Below are 22,498 nucleotides of genomic sequence, written 5' to 3' on the forward strand. Positions count from 1 at the left end.
TCTTTTTCCTTCCTCTCTTCTTAAAGAGTGGAGTGACATTTGCAATCTTCCAGTCCTCTGGGGATATACCAGAATCAAGTGATTATGGAAAAGTGTTGTTCAATGCATCTGTTATCTCTTCAGCAACCTCTCTCAGGACTCTGGGACATAGTCCATCAGGTCCAGGTGACTTATCCACCTTAAGACCTTTCAGTTTGCCAAGCACTTTTTCCTTTGCTATAGCAATGCCACTCACTCCTGCTCCCTGACATTCACGGACCATTGTTCCCAGGGTGCTACTTCAGAACTCCTTATAACAACTAGTAGACTGCTGCTTGACACAGTTAGAGACTTGGATTCAACCCTAACCTTGGGTGCTGACTATCCGGAGTTCATTCATTCTGCCCGTGACCATGTGGATTTCCTTTGATTTGCACTGTTTTCTCATTCCAGTGACGTCTCAACTGCTAGGCTATTTTGTTACTTTGAATTGTTCCTAGCCAGCAGTTAGTGGTAAAATATCAGGCGAGCTGATGAGAATGCTGCGGAAATTTACAAATTGGAGATGCAGGATTAATATAAATAGGTGGTTAATAGTCAATTCTGACCAATAGTGCTGAATGGTCTGTTTCCATGCTGTGTCTCTATGAATCTATTGGCCATTAGATGCTAGCGATGCTTTGGTGGACATGACATCATCTTCCATTCTGGGGAGGAATGGATGCAGTTCTGCATGAAACCCCAGGCTTAGGTGGTGTTGGTATCCTCCATGGCTTCTTGATATTTCCTGCAAGTTTTATGGTCAGCCTGTTAAAGCATCAGCCACTTCATTTTGCATATCCATTAACATTCTCCTGCAGACATCACCATTAATGTTTTAATCTGATTGCCTGCAGTAGCACACATGCACATGCACATGCTTGCCTTCTGGGGAGTTAAATCATCATTTCCCACTTCCCTGGTGGAAGGTTCTTTGCATTCAATGAAATGTTAGTCGGTGCTACTTCCAGGTTCATCCCTAAATCAAGCAAAGTACTGGTATCTCAGCTGGTGGCTGTGACTATAAGACTATAGGCTATAAGAAGGGAAAAGATGACATATGTGGGCAGACTAGCCAATAATATAAAGCAGGATACTAAAGGATTTTTCAGTTATATAAAGAGCAAAAGAAAGGTGAGAGTTGAAATTGGACCACTGGAAAATGATGCAGGTGAGGTAGTAATGGGGGACAAAGAAATGGCAGATGATCTTAATGGATACTTTGCATCAGTCTTCACTATGGAGGACACTAGCACCCTGGGAAGTATTGGTAACTTCAGAGACATGAATCAGCTCCATTCTCATTGGAATGTTTGTGATTCTACGACTGCCTCTCCCCGTCAGCCAGCCAAACCAGGCTCTTACTTTACAATCCAGAAGATGTACACCAAATTCAAACATGAGAGACTGCAGATGCTAAAATCTGGAGCCAGGAACAAATTGCTGAAGAAACTCATCAGTCAGGTCATTGAGAATAAAAGTTGGGGGTTTGCATTGCAGCATTTGGTATGTTGTGTTCAATTTTAGTTAACCTCCTTTGGGAAAGATACAATTAAGCTGGAAAGAGAACAGTGGTTATTTACAAAAATGTTGCCAGCACTGAAGGAACAGAGTTATGGAGAGAGGTTGAACAGGTTGGGACTTCTTCCAGTGGCAACTGAGAGGTGATCTTATAGATCTGCATAAGGAGCACAGAGTAAGTAAACACACGCAGTCTTTATCACAGGGTTGATGAATCATGAACTAGGTGGCTTAGGTTTAAGATGAGAAGAGAGTGATTTAGTAAGAACCTGAGGTGAAAAGTATTCACCCATAGAGTGGTTAGTACATGGAATGTGCTTCCAGAGAAAGTAGTTGAAGCAAGTCTCCAATGCACAGGTTCAAAAGTGGCAGAAGGTTGCAGGTCCAGCCAGCTCCACCACAGGCACAAGAGTCCACACCTCAATGAGGATATCTTCAAAAGGCGATGCCTAAAGATGGCAGCATCTATGATTAAGCACCCCCCGATCTGGTACATTTACCCTGCTGAGGGTAGTAATGATGTAGTTCCAAATACTTGCAAGCTACTGCAAGGTGGTGCAGAAAAGGTCCCAGCAGTTACAGCTTGCAACTCACAGTTGATTTTAAACAAAGGCTTAAATCGATAAAAGGAGGTCCCGTCGAAGTATTGTACATAATTGAAAAGTGACACTGGGAGTTGAAGGGCCTCCCATGTGGCCATGCATACCCTTTAACTGTCAGCTCATCCTGAACCAAGCCTAGAATCTGTGCCTAGTTTTGATTGTGAGGGTTAACAATGAAGGTTTAGCCTTGAGCTTTTCCTGGAAGAATTTCTGCTGGCTGTTAAAGAAACTTGCAGTGCATGATCTGTCATGTATAGCTGATAGTGTCAATGTGCTTTAGACATAAAGAGCCCAACCCATTTTCCTGTTTATTGCTATTTTACCCAGAAATTATTGCTGGCATGATCTAATATATACAAATCAACATCTATGCTCTATTTATGCACACCAGCGGATACAAATGATCCAGTTTCAAGGCTTTTTGTGTGCATTCTGCAATCATTCAAAATAATGTACTTACTTCTGACATTTGTAGAATTACTCTCTATTGCATGATCTGTAGGATTTTCAACATTTTCTGAATCTTCTGGATTTTGCTGTTTGCAAAATGGAATACAATTATAAAGAAATAACAGAGTCTAGATTGATAATTCCTTTAATACCTTCCCTTCTAGATATATATTAGCACAATAAATCTTATCATGTTAGCTTGATTAAGATGATTCAATAACATTTTCAGTTAATGCAAAACAAAATAAATTTCAAAGCTATCAAATGTCATTTTAAGGGAACTATTTCCAAAACAAATTTACAGATATCTAAAAATAATCCTGAGTTATCACAAGGTTGAAAATACCGAATTCAAACCTAACAATTTTGAATCAATTAAAATATTTGTATCATTTATATTCAATGAAAAATCTCAGTTTGATAAAGAATTCCAATTTGGTGGAATTCAAGCTAAATCTTGAATGTCTTTTAAAAGCTAGTTGATATGGTTGAAGTTTTCTAAAGCTAGGATCCCATGATGCAACTAAGAACCTATTGTACACTTAGTAGCTCAGAACTAGTTTGCCAGTAGTCAGGAAATTCTGCTATGAAGCAATCTGTAAATATTTCCTATGGCCCTGGAAGAGTAGAGCCCCAAGGAAGCCTCGGCCATGTTTTCAGTAATTAAATCCCATTTTTGTTTTGCCTTTCTACAACCATCATCTCTTTAGACTCCAATCTCTCCAAATCCTAACTGTTGCCAGAAAGTCTGCAGCCAAGGAACATCCAATTGCCCAGGTGCCAGGTTATTAATTTATTTTAGATCATCTATGATTATTAAATTAAATTGTCATTCCTATGGCGAAGTTGATGTCAGTGGTGCCTGCTTTAGTGTACCTTTGACCCTCTAGCTAGTAAATTTCACCCTTTGGAAAATCAGAACCACTGAAACATAGGCCAATTGCATTTCTTTTCCAATTCTCCAGCCCTTGGCCTATTTGCATCATACCCCAGTAGTGAATACTGGTAAATTTTATAGTATTTTCTGACTATGTTATTGCTGATAAAACAAAGCACAAGTTTAAACCAAGCAGCACCTTACCAGTTGCAGAGTGGAAATAGATTTGCCTCTGTCTGATTCCCTGTCAGGGTTAGACTCCATTGGAACATCATGTGAATGTGCCAACTGTTCATTTCCAAATGTCTAAGTCAGGAGAAATAAAATGCGGACATCTTAAACTCTACCACTATTCAATAAAGTCTACATATTTGTGCATTTTATTTAATGCACCGATTGACAAAAAACACAGAGTGATCTTGTTCCTGCTACCATCCAACTGGGGCTCAGAAATGAGGTGGTATTGAAATTAAAATCTAAACAGCCAGGAAAGTTCCTCGCTTACCATTGATGTCAGTGCCCAGTTTCGAGACCCACCTTCTGCCAGTAGGACACTCACCTGACACTAACAGGAGCTGCTGCTGCCGCCACTGCCCGCCTTGCCACTGTCAGATGCTGCTCTCACTGAGGAGTCATGAATGGCACTAATCATTATATGTACAATTTTCTGCCTTTTCATCATTGAATGCAAAAATAGACAAGATATATTCATTAACTCCTTGTCACGTGTACATGAAAGGGTTTTTAAAAGAACATTTCTCCCAGTTGTTGTGATCACAATCTATTGTGGGGATACTGTTGTCGGTTCTGTAACTTTGCACCATGGTTTTACAATATTATGCTGCCAATGGATATACCGCCTGCCCTATAAGCTGGTGTTGAGCACCCTTGACCGGTGTGCACAACTGTCTGATTTCCTACTGCAAATATGTGAAGCACTTGTGCACACTGATACTCAGACCACGTTAGAAAGGGGTGAAAGTTTGAACTCACCAGACCCTCTTCTTTGTGTGCACAGGAGAACCAGCCACAATAGGTCTTTCCTGACTACCTCAGCTCAAATAATTTATATACCTCTATCTAGTCACCACTCAGCCTCCTCTAACCCAGGGGAAGCAAATCCCAACTTCTCTAATCTCTTCCCATAAGTAAAGTTCTCTAATCCAGGCAACATCCTGATGAATCTCCTCTGTAGTATATCCAGTCAACAACATTACCAAGCTTGCAAAGCTGGCCCACTGTACATCCCACTGTGACAGGATCCACGACTTCTTCTTCAGGAAACCCTAGTCAGTATGGATTTTTAATAATCTCTTCCTCACTGACACACACGCACACCTCAAGGACAAGTGCGTAGTCCACTGTTGTACTTCCTCTACATTTGTGGCTGTGGGATTAAGCATAGCTCAATCACCATTGATAAATCCACAGAGGGAAGCAAGGTTGTTGGTACAGATGCCAATGAGGAGGTGGACAGAAGCAAGATAGATTGGCTGCTTGAGTGGTGTTGCACTTGCAACTGCAAGGAACTGACTGTGGGCGTGAGAAAGGGTAAGTCAGACGTCACTGAGGGACAAAGCTGAAAGGGTGAGCGGCTTTCCGAGGATCTATCCTGGGTGCAATACATTGACAGAATCACAAAGAAGGCACACCAATGGCTCCACGTCATTAAGATTTTGGGGAGGTTTGGAGTTTCCAATGCTGGATCTCAAGAGGTTATGGAGAACTGTGGGCACACCCTTCCCACACGAAAACATCTTCACCATTTTCAGCATCCATTGCTCAGGAACCTCCCACACGGGACATACCATCTTCTTGGTACTACTATTCCAGAGGAATCACAGGAGCCTGAAGACCTACATTCAGCAATTCAAAAACATTTTCTTCCCATCCACCATTAGATATTGAAATATACATGAACCCATAACACTATCTTGTTTCTACTTTTTGCACTGCTTAATTATTTTGTAATTTATAGTACTTTTATATCCTTACATCGTACTGCTACATCAAAGCAACAGACTTCATGTCATTTAAGGCAGTGATAACAAACTGATTATGATTCTGATTCCTTCCTGTGGTGTGACAACCAGAATTGCACAGAATATTCCATGTGTATACAAACTAGTATTTGTAAATGTATGTACAACATAACTTCCCATCTTTCATATTCTCTGATCCAACCTATGAAGACAATCATTCCATTTAACTTCATCACCAAACTATCTATCTGTGCTGCCACATTCAGGGAGCTATGGACATGAACCCCAGGTCCCTCTAATCACTAACATTTCTTATTGACTTCCTATTTACTGTGTATGCCCTGCCCTTCTCTAAATTCCAAAATGTTCGAAGTTCAAAGTGAGTATATTATCAAGATACATAAATGTTGCCATGTACTAGACTGAAATTCATTTTCTTGCAGGCATTCACAATAGAACAAATAAATACATTAGATTCAATGAAAAACTACTTACAAACAGCTGAAGTGCAAAAAAAGACAATCTGCAATCACATTAAATAAATGATGTGAGCACCATTTGTAGAATCCTTGAAAGTGAGTCTGCAGGTTGTGGAATCAGTTTGGAGTCAAGGTGAGTGATATTATCCCTGCTGGTTTAGAAGCCTGATGGTTTAGGGGTAATAACTGTTCCTGAACATCCTGGCAATGGGTCCTATGCTCCTGTGCCTCATTCCTGGTGGCAGCAGTGTGAAGGGAGCATGACCTGAATGGTGGGGGTCCTCGATGATGGATCCCATCTTCTTTGCACAAATACATCACCTCATGCTTGTCGGAATAAAATTCCATCTGCCTGTGATCTGGCAAACTTTTCATTTGATCTACACCCTGCAGTAGCCAAAAGACGCAACTCACACTATCCACAAAGGATAGTGTGTTCTCCATAAACTTACTAATCTTTCCTCCTACACTTGTACTCAATTTTGTACTACAAAGATCTCAGCTCATATCCCTGTAAGACGCTACTTGTCACAAATTTCTGATCAATAGACCTTCTGCCTCCTGTCACCAATTCAATTTTGGATCTAATTAACTTGCTCACTTTGGATTCCATATCCGTCAATGTCTTAAATCGGTCAAGCAGAATCAAGTTTATTATCACTAACATATGACATGAATTTTGTTTTGTGGTGACATGTCATGGCTTTTTGTCAAGTGTCTTATATATATAAAAAAAAGAGACACAAGATAGTGCAGGCTTTGAAATATAGAGTGAAAAAAAACAGACAATTGAAGAAACTCATCTGGTCACCATTTAGGCCAGTTAGAAGAGTGGGCTGAAAGATGGCAGATGGAGTTTAATGCTGATATGGGTGAGGTGCTACATTTTGGTAGAAATAATCCAAATAGGACATACATGGTAAATGGTAGGGCATTGAAGAATGCAGTAGAACAGAGTGATCCAGGAATAATGGTGCATAGTTCCCTGAAGGTGGAATCTCATGTGGATAGGGTGGTGAAGAAAGCTTTTGGTATGCTGGCCTTTATAAATCAGAGCATTGAGTATAGGAGTTGGGATGTAATGTTAAAATTGTACAAGGCATTGGTGAGGCAAAATTTGGAGTATTGTGTACAGTTCTGGTCACCGAATTTGGTCAACAAATTAGAGAGAGTACAGAAAAGATTTACTAGAATGTTACCTGAGTTTCAGCACCTAAGTTACAGAGAAAGGTTGAACAAGTTAGGTCTTTATTCTTTGGAGCGCAGAAGATTGAGAGGGGACTTGATAGAGGTATTTAAAGTTATGAGGGGGATAGATAGAGTTGACGTGGATAAGTTTTTTCCATTGAGAGTAGGGGAGATTCAAACAAGAGGACATGAGTTGAGACTTAGGGGGCAAAAGTTTAGGGGTAACACAAGGGGGAATTTCTTTACTCAGAGAGTGGTAGCTGTGTGGGACGAGCTTCCAGTAGAAGTGGTAGAGGCAGGTTCGGTATTGTTATTTAAAGTAAAATTGGATAGGTATATGGACAGGAAAGGAATGGAGGGTTATGGGCTGAGTGTGGGCCAGTGGGACTAGGTGAGAGTAAGCATTTGGCACAGAATAGAAAGGCTAAGATGGCCTGTTTCCGTGCTGTATTTGTTATATGGCTATATGGTCAACCAGCATCTGTGAAGGCAAACGATGGTTTACCCAAATCATTGATCATCCCATTGCTCCCATCGCTCAGTTTATTTCTGAGCCATATAGGCAATGCTGCCTTCATCAATCTTCTTAGTTATTTAAATCACTCAACTGGATGCCTTGATAAGTATAAATGTTGAATGAGCATTTTTAATTAAAGGTCTCAAGTAATGCTAAACTCTTTTCCTGAAAATATTTATTTTTGATCTTACCTGACCTCTAAATGTTAGGATGAGTTTGAAAATTTTTTCAATTAGGAAAAATGCGTATATTCCTCCAAGTACTGTAAACATTTTCCAGATATACCCTCTGCTTTCAGAAGAGTGGCTGGTGATTTCTTGTCCATGTGTGTGCAGACCAAGGACCTGAGACAAAAGAGATGAGCAAAGGCTTTCTCATTTATATTACCTCATGAATTTAACCTCCCAAGGAAGATACAGCTGGTAATCATTTTAATAAATCACATCTACAATATCTGACATTGCCATGTTAATACAAATATGTGGCAGAAGATTCATGTAGAAAATGCTGGAGGAACTCAGCAGACCAGAAAGACTATGGGAAAGTCAGTGTTTTATGCCGAGACCCTTCATCAAGATTGGAAAGGAAGAGGAGGTCAGAGTAAGAAGGTGGGGTGAAGGGGGAGAAAGAAGTATGTATGATTGTTCTATTCAGGTTACAATCTCCACTTTGAAAAGAGCAAGTGTAAAACACGTCCTAAGCTGAGACCTGGACTTTATTCAAGACTCTCCTGATAGTTTGCAGACAAATCAGCTTTGGATGAGTTCAGCAGATCCTGGAAGGAAGGTACTTGGTTAGTATGACGGGATAGGCCATAGAGTCATAGTATCTTGCAAAAGATTAGCAGGATTTCAGCCCATTCTGTCAAACAGTGAGTAGCTACCTACACTCATTCCACCAAATAATGTTATGCCTTAGTGACTCATGTGTTCATGTTAATACTTCTTAAATGTTGTGTGAGTCTCTGCCTCCATCCTGTTCTCAGACAGTGTTTTCCAAACTTCAGCAAGCCACTCGGTGAAAAAGTTCTTCCTCGTATTCCTCTAAACTCTTACCTCTTACGTAGAGCTACACCTGCTGATTATAGACACCACTTGCTAAATGAATATTTTACTACCACCTACCCTGTCTATGTAGAACAGGAAGACCCAGGTAGTAGACAGTTCACTGAACATAGCTTCACAGGATAGTGAAGAAGGCATTTAGCATGCTGGCCCTCATCATTCAGGGCACTGAGTTTAGGAGTTGCATTATTTTGCAGTTACATGTCTCTGCTAAGGCCAAACTTGGAATATTGCATGCAGTTTTGGTTGCCCTGTTAAAGGATAGACATCGTCAAGTTGGAGGGTACAGAAAATATTTGCGATGGTGCTGCCAGGACAATAAGGACTGATTTACAGGGAGAGTTGGCCATTTTGGATCTTTATTCTTTGGAGCTCAGGATAATGTGAACTGGCCTCATAGAGGTTTCTAAAGTCTTGAGGTGATGAAGAGAATGGATGGTCATAGTATTTTCCACTGTGCCAGGGAGTCCAAAACCAGAGAGCACCAGTACAAGATGAGAGGTAAGAGTGGAGAGGTAGCTCCTAAACACAGAGGATGATAAGTACCTGGAGGGTGCTGCCAGAGGGAGAGATTGAGGCTGGTATGTTTGCAACATTTAAGAAGGGTTTGGATAGGTAGAAAGAGAGGACAGGCTTGGAGGATTATAGGCTGAACATGGATAGTTGGGACTAGCAGGGAGGATGCTGTGGAGGGCAAAGACCATTTGGGCCAACAGGCCTGGTTCTGTGCTTCTGTGCTTGCCAGGGACAATTTGCAGTGGTCGTGGCTCTGGCACCGAGACTGGACCCTCAGCTCAGAAGGGAAGGAGGGAAAAGAGGAGAGCAGTAGTGATAGGGGATTCAATAGTTAGGGGAACAGATAAGAGGTTCTGTGGGAGAGATTGAGAATCCCGGATGGTCTGTTGCCTCCCTGGTGTCAGGGTCTGCAATATCTCAAATCGAGTTCTCAGTATTCTCAAGAGGGAGGGTGAGCAACCAGATGTTGTGGTCCATGTAGGGACCAATGACGTGGATAGGAAGGAGGAAGAGGTCCTGCAAAGAGAGTTTAGAGAGTTAGGTGCAAAGTTGAAGGACAGGACTTCCAGGGTTGCATGCTCAGGATTGCTACCCTGCCACGTGCTAGTGAGGCTAGAAATAGGAAGATAATGCAGCTAAATACGTGGCTATGGAGATGGTGCAGGAGGGAGGGCTTCATATTTCTGGACAATTGGGCCTTGTTCCAGGGAAGGTGGGACCTGTTGTGATGGGACGGGTTGCACCTGAATTGGAAGGGGACTTGCGGGAAGGTTTGCTAGTGCTGCTCCGGGGGGGTGTTTAACCTAGATTTGCAAGGGGAGGGGAACCAGAGTGTTAGAGCAGATAGTGAGGTGGAGGAGGATAAAGGTCATGTGAGAGCTGCAAATATAGTGCATGGAGTGTGGCAAACCATGTATATAGGTTGTAACTAGGTTATCTGTCTGGAAGTGCCTGGACACGTCCCTCTGCTGACTGCTCCTGTGGCTCCACCCACAGACCCTGGTATAAAGGCTATTGTGTCACTGCACCTCCCACTGTCCAGGACAGACATACAGCATGGGCGTGGATCCATTTTACTGTTAATAAAAGCCTTTCAGTATTTACTCTAGTTTCAGTCTTTTGGAGTAATTGAAAATGCATCAATTTCATTAACAGTAATTCTAAGGCATGGAACACGTCCTGAGACCCAACAAGTTAGACCTCTACCCGTAAACACCTGAGGCCGGAAATGCTTTTGAACTCTGGCTAGCCTGCTTCGAATCATACCTGGAGGAGATTGAAGTGACCAAATCCACCGCGAAGCGCAGAGTTCTCCTCTCCAGGGTCAGTCCACGGGTCTACTCAATGATTAGAGACCAGCCGAGTTACGACGGCATGATGAGCGCTCTCAGAAGACAGTACCTGCGGCCGGTAAACACTGTCTTTGCATGATATCACTTAGCAACACGGCAGCAATGGCCCGTAGAGTCAAAAGCTGAGTTTGTCCGGCCCTACAGACACTCGTGCGGGCCTGCGTTTGCCGGGGTCTGATGGCCGAACAGCATGCGGAGCTCCTAGTAAGAGACGCCTTCGTCATAGGGACTAGGTCACTGTATGTGCGCCAGCGGCTGCTGGTACACGCCAATCTTACCTTATGTTCGGCGACTGAGCTGGCTGACACGCTGGAGGACACTCATCACAACTCTGATGCTCTCCAGGCACACGATCTCCTGACAGCCTCGTGGACGTCGCAGACCCTGCAATCCACCGGTGTATTGACCACAGCTGCTGCCAGTCATGAATCCATAAAGAGTTACTTCTGCAGACTCAAGAAGCACCCCTGGAAATGCAGCCCGGCCTGAGAAGCTACCTGCTCCAGCTGCGGAAAGAAGGGCCACTTCGCCAAGGCCTGTAAGTCCAGACCGCGAGCGGGATTGAGCAGCACTGCGAGGCATGGGGGTCGCAATCTTGGCCGTGGCCATCTTGCCTGCAAGCTACCACCGTGTGCGAGACATGGGGGCGGCCATCTTGGTCGGCACCACCTTGCACCGCCTACGACCCACGGGTGCTTACCAGGCACCCCACCACGCTGGACCAAGACAGCAATTCAACTCTGGCCTCCATGACCCTCGACCAAAGCGCTCCCCACCAGCTTGCGAGGTCAATGATGGACATCCTGGTGGAAGGGCGCAGGACAAGCTGCCTGTTTGACATGGGGCAGCACAGAGAGTTTTACCCACCCAGACACAGTGCAGCGTTGCGGACTCGTGACATGGCCGGTAAGCCAGAGGGTCGCCATGGCTTCTGGATCTCATATAACAGACGTCCGTGGGGGGGGGGGGGTTGTGTAGTGAGGCTAGTGGTGCAGGGCACAGAATATCAAGACTTTACATTACTGGTCATGCCTCAACTGTGTGCCCCTGTGCTATTGGGGCTCGACTTCCAGAGCCACCTGAAAAGCGTGACAATGGAGTATAATGGGCCCCTCCCACCAATCACTGTCAGAAATGCTCAGTTCTGTAGGACTTTGTCATATACCCTGCTACTGACCACACACACACACACCGATCCGCACATCCCACCCAACACCATGCCAACAGCCGCACTACAGACACCACTTGCGGCCACTCTGCCCTTAAGATCCCTCCCCCACCGCTGTTCACCAACTTGACCCCCGACTGTAAACCTGTGGCAACTAAAAGCAGGAGGTACAGCGCGGGGGACAGGGCCTTCATTAAGTGGGAGGCACAGCGGCTGCTCAGGGAGGGGATCATTGAGCCAAGCACAAGCCCTTGGAGGGCCCAGGTGGTTGTTGTTCAGAACGGGGAGAAAAATAGTACAGTCGTGGACTATAGCCAGACCATCAATAGGTTCATGCAGCTTGACGCGTACCCCCTACCCCGCATCGCGGATATGGTCAATCAGATAGCTCAGTACAAGGTGTACTCGACCATAGACCTGAAATCCGCTTACCATCAGCTCTCCATCCGCCTGGAGGACTGCCCTTACACAGCCTTCGAGGTGGACGGCAGGCTCTATCACTTCCTGCGCGTGCCACTCGGTGTCACAAATGGTGTATCTGTCTTCCAGAGGGAAATGGACTGGATGGTGGACCAGTGCCAACTGAAGGCCACATTTCCCTATCTGGATAATATCACCATCTGTGGTCACGACCAACAGGATCACGACAACAACCTCTGAAAATTTTTCCAAGCAGCCAAAGCTTTCAATCTTACCTATAACGAGGACAAGTGTGTGTTTGGAACCACCCGACTTGCTATCCTTGGGAATGTCGTGGAGAACAGGGTCATTGGCCCTGATCCCGACTGTATGCGCCCCCTGTTGGAACTCTCTCTTCCCACCACCCTTAGAGCCCTCAAATGGTGCCTGGGCTTCTTTTCATATTACGCCCAATGGGTCCCTAACTAAGCAGACAAGGCCCGGCCCCCTGGTCGAGTCCACCACATTTCCCCTCTCAGCCGAGGCCCGCGTGACCTTCAGCCGCATTAAAGGGGACATTGCCAAAGCAGCAATGCATGCAGTGGACGAGATCATTCCCTTCCACGTACAGAGTGATGCCTCCGACTTCGTGCTGGCTGCTACCCTCAACCAGGCAGGAAGGCCAGTAACATTCTTCTCTCGTACCCTTCAAGGCCCTGAAATTCGGCACTCCGTGGTGGAGAAGGAAGCCCAGGCCATCGTGGAAGCTATTAGGCACTGGAGGCACTATCTCGCCAGCAAAAAATTCACCCTGCTGACTGACCAGCGCTCAGTTGCATTCATGTTTAGCAACCAACAGTGGGGCAAAATCAAAAATGATAAAATTTTGAGATGGAGAATCGAATGCTCCACCTACAACTATGACATCATGTACAGGCCTGGGAAGCCCAATGAGCCCTCCGATGCCCTATCTCGGGGAACGTGTGCCAGTGTGCAGATCGACTGGCTATACGCCCTACATGTAGATCTTTGCCACCGGGGGTCACCCGGCTTTTACACTTCGTGAAAGCCTGGAACCTGCCTTACTCCCTTGAGGAGATCAGGACGATGACCAAGGACTGGCAAGTCTGCGCAGAGTGCAAACCACACTTCTACTGACCCGAAAAGGCACAACTAATCAAGGCCACCCATCCCTTTGAGCGACTAAGTGTTGACTTTAAGGGCCCCCTTCCCTCCACCGACTGCAATGTGTACTTTCTTAACGTAATTGACGAGTACTTGTGGTTCCCCTTCACCATCCCCTGCCCGGATACCACTACCACGTCCGTCATAAAAGCCCCGTGCCGGCTCTTCACTCTGTTCGGATACCTATGCTTTATCCACAGTGACAGAAGATCCACGTTTATGAGTGACGAGCTGTGCCAATACCTGCTGGCTAGGGGTATTGCAACTAGTAGGATCATGAGCTATTAAACCCGGGGGAATGGACGGGTGGAGAGGGAGAATGCCACGGTGTGGAAGGCCACACTCTTAGCCCTTAGGTCAAAGGGACTGCCAGTCTCTGGCTGGCAGGAGGTCCTTCCTGAGGCACTCCACTCCATCCGCTCCACCAATGCCATCCTTCATGAGCGACTCTTTTCTTTTCCCAGGAAGTCAGCCACCAGGACCACCCTACCGGCTTGGCTGATGTCCCTGGGGCCAGTGCTGCTCCAGAAACATGTGAGGAGCAATAAATACTCCCCGACAGTCGAGCGGGTTCGCCTACTTCATGTGAACCCCCAGTATGTCTACGTGGTCTTACCTGATGGGCAGGAGGACACGGTCTCCATCCACGACCTGGCACCCACAGGAGCACCAGCCCCTACCCTGAACACTCCATGGCGACTATGAACCCCATACCCACTGATATATATATATACCCACGAGACACCGTGCACTCCAAGCCCTACACAGATAACTCATGACACTCCCATACTGGACGCCAGACCCACGCACGAGGGATTACTGATGCCTAACGGGCTGGCACCTCAAGTCAGGCTGGAGCCAGCACAACCACTGTCGCTGGTGCAATTACCACCGGTGTTACATAGATCACAGCGACAGACTCGACCGCCTTATAGAATTGACCTGTAAATATACTTGTTTTAAATATTGTCAGTCACTTCACCCCGCGGGACTCTCTTTTTTAAAAAGGAGGGGTGAATGTGGTAAACCATGTATATAGGTTGTAAATAGGTTATCTGTCTGGACATGCCCGGGCACGCCCCTCTGCTAACTGCTCCTGTGGCTCCTCCCACAGACCCCTGTATAAAGGCAATTGTGTCACTGCACCTCCCACTGTCCAGGACAGACATACAGCATGGTCGTGGATCCATTTTACTGTTAATAAAAGCCTTTCAGTATTTATTCTAGTTCCATTCTTTTGGAGTAATTGATAGTGCATTATGGAGTAAAGCCAGATCTAACATATAAAGATGCTTTAAGGAAAGAGAAACTGAATAAAGGGTGTAAATGTAGTAAGGTAGAAGGGCTAAAGTGCATATATTTCAGTACAAAAAGCATCAGGAACAAAGGTAATGAACTGAGAGCTTGGATACATACATGGAAATATGATTTAGTGGCCAATACAGAGACTTGGCTGGCCGCAGGGCAGGAATGGATTCTCAATATTCCTGGATTTCAGTGCTTTAAAAGGGATAGAGAGAGGGGGGAGGGGGAGGACGGGTGCCCTTACTGGTCAGTGATACAATTACAGCTGCAGAAAGGGTGGGTAATGTAGCAGGATCCTCTTTTGAGTCAGTATGGTTGGAAGTCAGGAACAGGAAGGGAGCAGTTACTCTATTGGGAGTATTCTATAGGCCCCCTGGAAGCAGCAGAGATACCAAGGAGCAGATTGGGAGGCAGGTTTTAGAAAGGTGCAAAAATACAAGGTTGTTAACATGGGTGATTTTAACTTCCCTAATATTGATTGGCACCTGATTAGTTCCAATGGTTTTGACAGGGCAGAGTTTGTTAAGTGCGTCCAAGACAGGTTCCTGTCACAGTACGTTGACAGGCCGACCGGGGGAATGTCATACGAGATTTAGTACTAGGTAACAAACTGGGTTAGGTCACAGATCTAACCCAGATAAAAGTGGGTGAGCATTTGGGGGACAGTGACCACTGCTCCCTGACTTTTAACATTATCATGGAAAAGGGTAGAATCAGAGAGGACAGGATAATTTTTAATTGGAGGAGGGCAAATTATGAGGCTATGAGGTTAGAACTTGCGGGTGTGAATTAGGATGATGTTTTTGCAGGGAAATGTACTATGGACATGTGGTCGATGTTTAGGGATCTCTTGCAGGATGTTGGGGATAAATTTGTCCCGGTGAGGAAGATAAAGAATAATAGGGTGAAGGAACTATGGATGACAAGTGAGGTGGAGAATCTAGTCAGGTGGAAGAAGGCAGCATACGTGAGGTTTAGGAAGCAAGGATCAGATGAGTGTATTGAGGAACATAGGGCAGCAAGAAAGGAGCTTAACAAAGGGCAGAGAAGGCCTTGGCAAGTAGGGTAAAGGAAAACCCCAAGGCATTCTTCAATTATGTGAAGAACAGAAGATTGACAGAAGTGAAGATATGACCAATTAGAGATAAAAGTGGGAAGATGTGCCTGGAGGCTGTGGAAGTGAGCAAGGTCCTCAATGAATACTTCTCTTTAGTATTCACCACTGAGAGGGAACTTGATGACAGAGAGGACAATATGAATGAGGTTGATGTTCTGGAGCATGTTGGTATTAATGGAGAAGAGGTGTTGGAGTTGTTAGAATACATTAGGACAGGTAAGTCCTCGGGGTCTGACAAAATATTCCCCAGGCCGCTCCATGAGGCAAGAGAAGAGATTGCTGAGCCTCTGGCTAGGATCTTTATGTCCTCGTTGTCCACAGGAGTTGTACCAGAGGATTGGAGGGAGACAAATGTTGTCTCCTTGTTCAAAAAGGGTAGTAAGGAATGTCTGGATAATTATAGACCAGTGAGCCTTACATCTGTGGTGGGAAAGCTGTTGGGAAAGATTCTTAGAGATAGAATCTATGGGCATTTAGAGAATTATGGTCTGATCAGGGACAGTCAGCATGGCTTTGTGAAGGGCAGATCGTATCTAACAAGCTTGATAGAGTTGTTTGAGGAGGTGACCAGGCATATAGGTGAAGGTAGTGCAGTGGATGTGATCTACATGGATTTTAGTAAGGCATTTGACAAGGTACCACATGGTAGACTTATTCAGAAAGTCAGAAGGCATGGGATCCAGGGAGGTTTGACCAGGTGGATTCAGAATTGGCTGGCCTGCAGAAAGCAGACGGTCATGGTGGAGGGAGTGCATTTGGATTGGAGGGTTGAGTCTAGTGGTGTCCCACAAGGATCGGTTCTGGGACCTCTACTTCTCGTGATTTTTATTAACGACGTGGATGTGGGGGTAGAAGGGTGGGTTGGCAAGTTTGCAGATGACTCAAAAGTTGGTGGTGTTGAGAATAGTGTTGAGGATTGTCGAAGATTGCAGAGAGACATTGATAGGATGCAGAAGTGGGCTGAGAAGTGGTAGATGGAGTTTAACTCAGAGAAGTGTGAGGTGGTACACTTTGGAAGGACAAACTCCAAGGCAGAGTACAAAGTAAATGGCAGGATATTTGGTAGTGTGGAAGAGCAGAGGGATCTGGGGCTACATGTCCACAGATCCCTGAAAGTTGCATCACAGGTAGATAAGGTAGTTAAGAAAGCTTATGGAGTGTTAGCTTTCATAAGTCGAGGGATAGAGTTTAAGAGTTGTGGGGTAATGATGCAGCTCTATAAAACTCTGGTTAGGCCATACTTGGAGTACTGTGTCCAATTCTGATCGCCTCACTATAGGAAGGATGTGGAAGCATTGGAAAGGGTACAGAGAAGATTTCCAGGATGCTGCCTGGTTTAGAGAGTATGCATTATGATCAGAGATTAAGGGAGCTAAGGCTTTACTCTCTGGAGAGAAGGAGGATGAGAGGAGACATGATAGAAGTATACAAGATATTAAGAGGAATAGACAGAGTGGACAGCCAACGCCTCTTCCCCAGGGCACTACTGCTCAATACAAGAGGACATGGCTTTAAGTTAAGGGGAGGAAAGTTCAAGGGGGATATTAGAGGAAGGCTTTTTACTCAGAGAGTGGCTGGTTTGTGGAATGCACTGCCTGCGTCAGTGGTGGAGACAGATACACTAGTGAATTTTAAGAGACTACTAGACAGGTATATGGAAGAATTTAACGTGGAGGATTATATGTGAGGCAGGGTTTAAGGGTCGGCATAACATTGTGGGCCGAAGTTCCAGTACTGTGCTGTATTGTTCTATGATCTATGTTTACTCTAAATGCAAGTCTTCTGATTTTATTCTTTTACATTTTTTCTGCCTTAACAAAACATTTGAAATAAAGATAGTGTTTGATTTATTGAATAATTTAGCATGATGTTTAGAACTCTCATCGAACCAACCAATTTCCAAATCATGGTAAGCCAAATATGGAGGGCCAATTTTTTTTGTCAAAGCAGAACCTAATGGGAAGGTTTCTGTGAGCTCTATTGTGTACGTACTGAAAAGAACAGACAGCGCATGCTATCAAATAGTTCTAATCTTTATTTGATGTCAAATAGGCCAAATCCTGTCACATGCAGGAGGCCAACGGGGTACTGAAGAAGATTTCAAAGATTTCAGCAACTGTCTGGGCTACTGTCAGGGAATTCAAGGTTTCACCTCCCTTCAGGTAAGTCCCATTTTTACATTTCCTTCATTAAGTAATTTATTCATCCTCAGCAACGCCCAGTCATCTGCCTGACTTCCATCCAATTAACACCTCACTCCCCCTGAACATCTTGATTTAATGTCTCTCCCAAAATACAGCACTTTCTCATGCTTCTTTAGTATAGCACTGAAAAATGCCTGCTAGGGTAATGTACTCAGGCGCACACTGAGGTCTGAAATTACAACTTCAGAGAAAAAGTGCCAAGCAATAGTCAGAAGCAAAAACAGAAAACCTCTTTGTAGCCATGATAATTGGTTTGTCTGCAGGAATCTACAGCCTTTAATCTCCATTCCCTTTCAGCCTTTTTGTGAAATATGTTTAATGGGGCCTGTTTTACCAATTGGTAATTTTCCCAGCATGCACTGTCACCTGAGATTGCTGGATGCTGTGGTGCCCACTCAAAAAAGCTATTCTAAATTTCCAATGAAGTAAAATTATTTTCTACCTCTCGGCAGATCAGTTTTATTTTCTTTAAACCATCTCTGAACTGGCTTGTTTGATGATCTTGCTGTGTCTGAGCTTTCAGTTTAATATCTCATGAATATTTTATGTTAAAACAAATATAATATTCATGCAGGATAACTCACCTGTGGCAAGAGATGTAACAATGCATCACCTGACATTGTTCCAACTGCTATACCCACAAAGAGCTGTAGAATGAGCTGGTACGTCTGTTTGCAAGAATTGAAAATGAGTAGGGTGATGCCACACATGGAGCTCACTGTAATTATCAAGACAGCCACTGTACTGTATCCATACTCTAAAAGTAAAAATTAACAAAATTAACTCCTTTTGAATGTAGATTATATTTTCAAATGTACAAGTACTCACAAAGGTATTGTCATGAAGAAAAACATGTTATAACTCAAAATATTTAGCAAAGCTAAATTAAGATAGACAGTACTGTATAAAGTAATTACCTGTTGGAATTGTGGCACACCTGTGGCTCTACTGTGTTAGAAGTTTGAGGAGATTTCATATGTCACCAAAGAGCATCAGACCATAAGACATAGGAGCAGAATTAGGCCATTCAGCCCATTGTGTCTGCTCAGTAATATTATCATGGTTGATCCCAGATCCCATTCAACCATATACACCTTGTCATATGCCTTAGTGCCCCAATCAATCAGGAACCTATCAACTTCTGCTTTAAATATACCCACAGACTTGGCTTCCACTGCAGTCTGTGGCAGAGATTCATTACTCTTTGGTTTAAAAAAATTCCTCCTTACTTCTGCTCTAAAAGGTGACTCCTCAATTGTGAGGCTATGTCCTCTTGTTCTGGACACCCCCACCAGAGGAAATATCCTTTCTGTACCCACCTTATCTAGTCCTTTCAGCACTAAGTAGGTTCCAATGAGATCCCCACACATTCTCCTAAATTCCAGTGAGTATAGGCCCAAAACTGCCAAACGCTCCTTACATTCTCAAAATCATCCTCTTGAACCTCCTCTGGATTCTGCCCAAAGACAATATATCTTTTCTGAGAGAAGGGGCCCAAAACTGTTGACAATACTCCAAGTGCAAACCGACTAGTGTCTTAGAAAGCTTCAAGATTATCTCCTTGTTTTAAAATTCTATTCCTCTTGAAGTAAATGCCAACGGTACATTTGCCTTCTTTACCACAGAATCAAACTGTGAATTAAACTTCCGAGAGTCTTGCGTGAGGTCTCCTAAGTCCCTTCGCACACCTGATGTTTGAATATTCTCCCCATTTAGATAATAGTCTGCACTATTGTTCCTTTACCAAAATACATTTTCATGTATTTCACAACTCTATATTCCATCTGCCACTTTTTTGCCCATTCTTTCAATTTGTCTAAGTCCTGCTGTAATCACATTGCTTCCTCAGCACTACCTAGCCCTTCGCCCATCTTTGTATTGTCCACAAACTTCACAACAAAGCCATCAATTCCACTATCTAAAACACTGACAAACAATGTGAAAAGTAGTGGTCCCAATACTGACCCCTGAAGATCACCACCAGTCACTAGCAGCTAACATGAAAAGGCTCCCTTTATTCCCACTTTCTGCCTTCTGCCTGTCAGCCATTCCTCTATCTATGCCAGTATTTTTCCTGTAACAGCAAAGGATTTTATCTTGTTAAGCAGCCCCATGTGAGGCACCTAATTCAATGCCTTCTGAAAATCTAAGTAAATGACATCCACTGCCTCTCCTTTGTCTACCCTGTTTGGTACTTCTTCAAAGAATTCCAATAGATTTGTCAGGCAAGATTTCCCTTGACCAAAACCATGCTGACTTTGCCTTAGTTTATCATTAGTCTCCAAGTACCCCGAATCCTTGTTCTTAATAATGGATTCCAACACTTTCTCAACCACTGAGCTTAGGGTAACTGCCCTACAATTTCCTCTCTTTTATCTTCCTCCCTTCTTAAAGAGTGAAATGACATTTGCAATCCACTGGGACCATGCCAGAATTAAGTGATTCTTGAAAGATCATGACCAATGTATCTGCTATCTCTTCAGCAGCTTCTTTCAAGATTTTGGGATGCAGCCCATCTGGTCCAGGTTACTTATCCAGTTTAAGACCTTTCAGCTTGCCTAGCACTTTTTCTTTTGTAATAGCAATGACACTCACTCCTGCTCCCTGACATGTACCTCTGGCACACAGCTAGTGTCCTTCGCAGTAAAGACTAAAACAAAATGCTTGTTTATCTGCCATTTCTTTATCCCTCCCCCCCCATTACTAGCTCACCAATATCACTTTCCAGTGGTCCAATATCAACTCTCATCTCCCTTTTATTCTTCAAATAACTGAAAACGTTTGGTATCCTGCTTTATAGTATTGACTAGTTTGCCCTCATATTTCAGCTTTTCCCTTCTTATAGCCTTTTTTAGTTGCTTTTTTGTTGGATTAAAAGCTTCCCAACCATCCAACTTCCCACTCACTTTTGTTTTCCTTAGTTTTCATACAGTCCTTAAGCTGCCTTGTCAGCCACGGTTGACAAGGCCTGCTATTTGAGAATTTTTTCTTCTGTGGGACATATCTATTCTGCATCTTGTGAACTATTCCCAGAAACTTCTGCCACCTTTGTTCTGCTATCATCCCTGCCAAAATCCTCCTCCAATCCACCTGGGCCAACTCCTCTCTCATGCCTCTGTAATTCCTTTTATTCCACTGCGATACTGATAAATGTGACTTATGTTTCTCCCCCTCAAATTTCTGTATGAAATCAATATTATGATCACTGCCTCCTAAGGGTTCCTTTACATTTAGCTAACTAATAAATTTGGGATTATTACACAACAACCAATCTAAAATAGCCTTTCTCCTAGTAAGCTTGACTCTTGCAAGGTTAATGTTCATGGCATTTATATTCTGTGTATGAATGATTATGAGCAGAAACATGAACTTGACTTTCCTAAGTTTAGCTAATGTGTAGAAAAGTTTGTTTTCTTCAATTGTATGCAGAATCTTTTCAGAATATGGATCAGGATCTGTCAAGAGAAAATACCACCTAGAAATATGAATGGAGGCACTTTAGTTCCATAAAGGAGTTTTTCAAGAAATATTAACTTGTCTTTTTCCTTTGTGAATGCAACTGAATATGTAATTTATCATCACAATTTTTTGTTTTACTATAATTTTTATTCCTATTCTGACTCTCCTAATCAGTTCTGTGCTTACTGTATTTCTACCCGAGATTAAAATAATGTGTATTTCCTTTTGCCTTTTAAAAATTATTTTCTGGTTTGCTGACTATGTGAACATCTATTATCTATGATCCTAAAGAAGGGTTTCGGTCTTGAACATCGACTGTTTAGTCTTTTCCACAGATGCCGCCTGACCTGCTGAGTTCCTCCAGCATTGTGTGTGTGTTGCTCTGGATTTCTAGCATCTGCAGATTTTCTCATGTTTCCTGTTATTTATTCCTGGTTGGCTTGAGAATATTCTATCCTTTTTAGTCTGTGAGTGCAGTTATACATTCAGATGGTGGGGTTGTTTCTGTGAAGGATATTTGTTTGTGGATTTGAAATTTCCTAGTTTTTATCCTTTGTATTTCAGTTGCCTGCCGTATTTTCAACCAATCAGTTGATTAACCATCCATATTTTTATTAACAGAGTCATGACCAGAAACGATGAATATTTAAATTACTTCATTGACTTGTAAATAGAAAAGCTTTGAATATTTGAACAAAATGAGTTTCTTATAATTGTTTTTTTTTAGTTAGGGATTATTTTACCCAAGTCATAGCTTCCTAAACTTAAACTTTGTTCTAAATATTCTCTGCTTTGATTTGTCAGGTAAACACCCATGAACAATGTAAGTTTTCTATTTTTCACGTGAAAATTGAGGTTCTTTGTGAAGCAGGAAGGTGTATTGAATTATGATCTGCTGGCATGCATGTAAACTGAAGTGCTATTCAAAAAAATAGCTCTACATTCTTAAATATGGACACACTTACACAAAGTTTGTTGGAAATTGAGGATGAGGGGTGGAAATAATGAAATAATGACAAATCCTTTCTATTCAGAATCACTGCTCCATTAAGAGCAAAGTTTGATACACTGGTATTTTATAAAATTGTTGTCTCT

General features: G+C 43.4%; 1 protein-coding gene across 1 annotated transcript in view; it reads right to left on the reverse strand.

Moving 5' to 3' along the window:
* The window catches only part of LOC132395150 (zinc transporter ZIP12-like), a 70,662-nt gene that overhangs the window by 20,404 nt on the left and 27,760 nt on the right, over nt 1–22,498 (reverse strand). Inside the window, exons 6-9 of the mRNA XM_059971449.1 lie at nt 18,529–18,701; nt 7,826–7,978; nt 3,673–3,774; nt 2,602–2,677 (exon numbers count right to left, since the gene is read on the reverse strand). Coding sequence (XP_059827432.1) covers nt 2,602–2,677; nt 3,673–3,774; nt 7,826–7,978; nt 18,529–18,701 — 504 coding nt within the window. The remainder of the gene's footprint in view (nt 1–2,601; nt 2,678–3,672; nt 3,775–7,825; nt 7,979–18,528; nt 18,702–22,498) is intronic.

This window comes from Hypanus sabinus, chromosome 6 (genome assembly GCF_030144855.1).
Source record: "Hypanus sabinus isolate sHypSab1 chromosome 6, sHypSab1.hap1, whole genome shotgun sequence".
In the NCBI taxonomy this organism is placed as follows: Eukaryota; Metazoa; Chordata; class Chondrichthyes; order Myliobatiformes; family Dasyatidae; genus Hypanus; species Hypanus sabinus.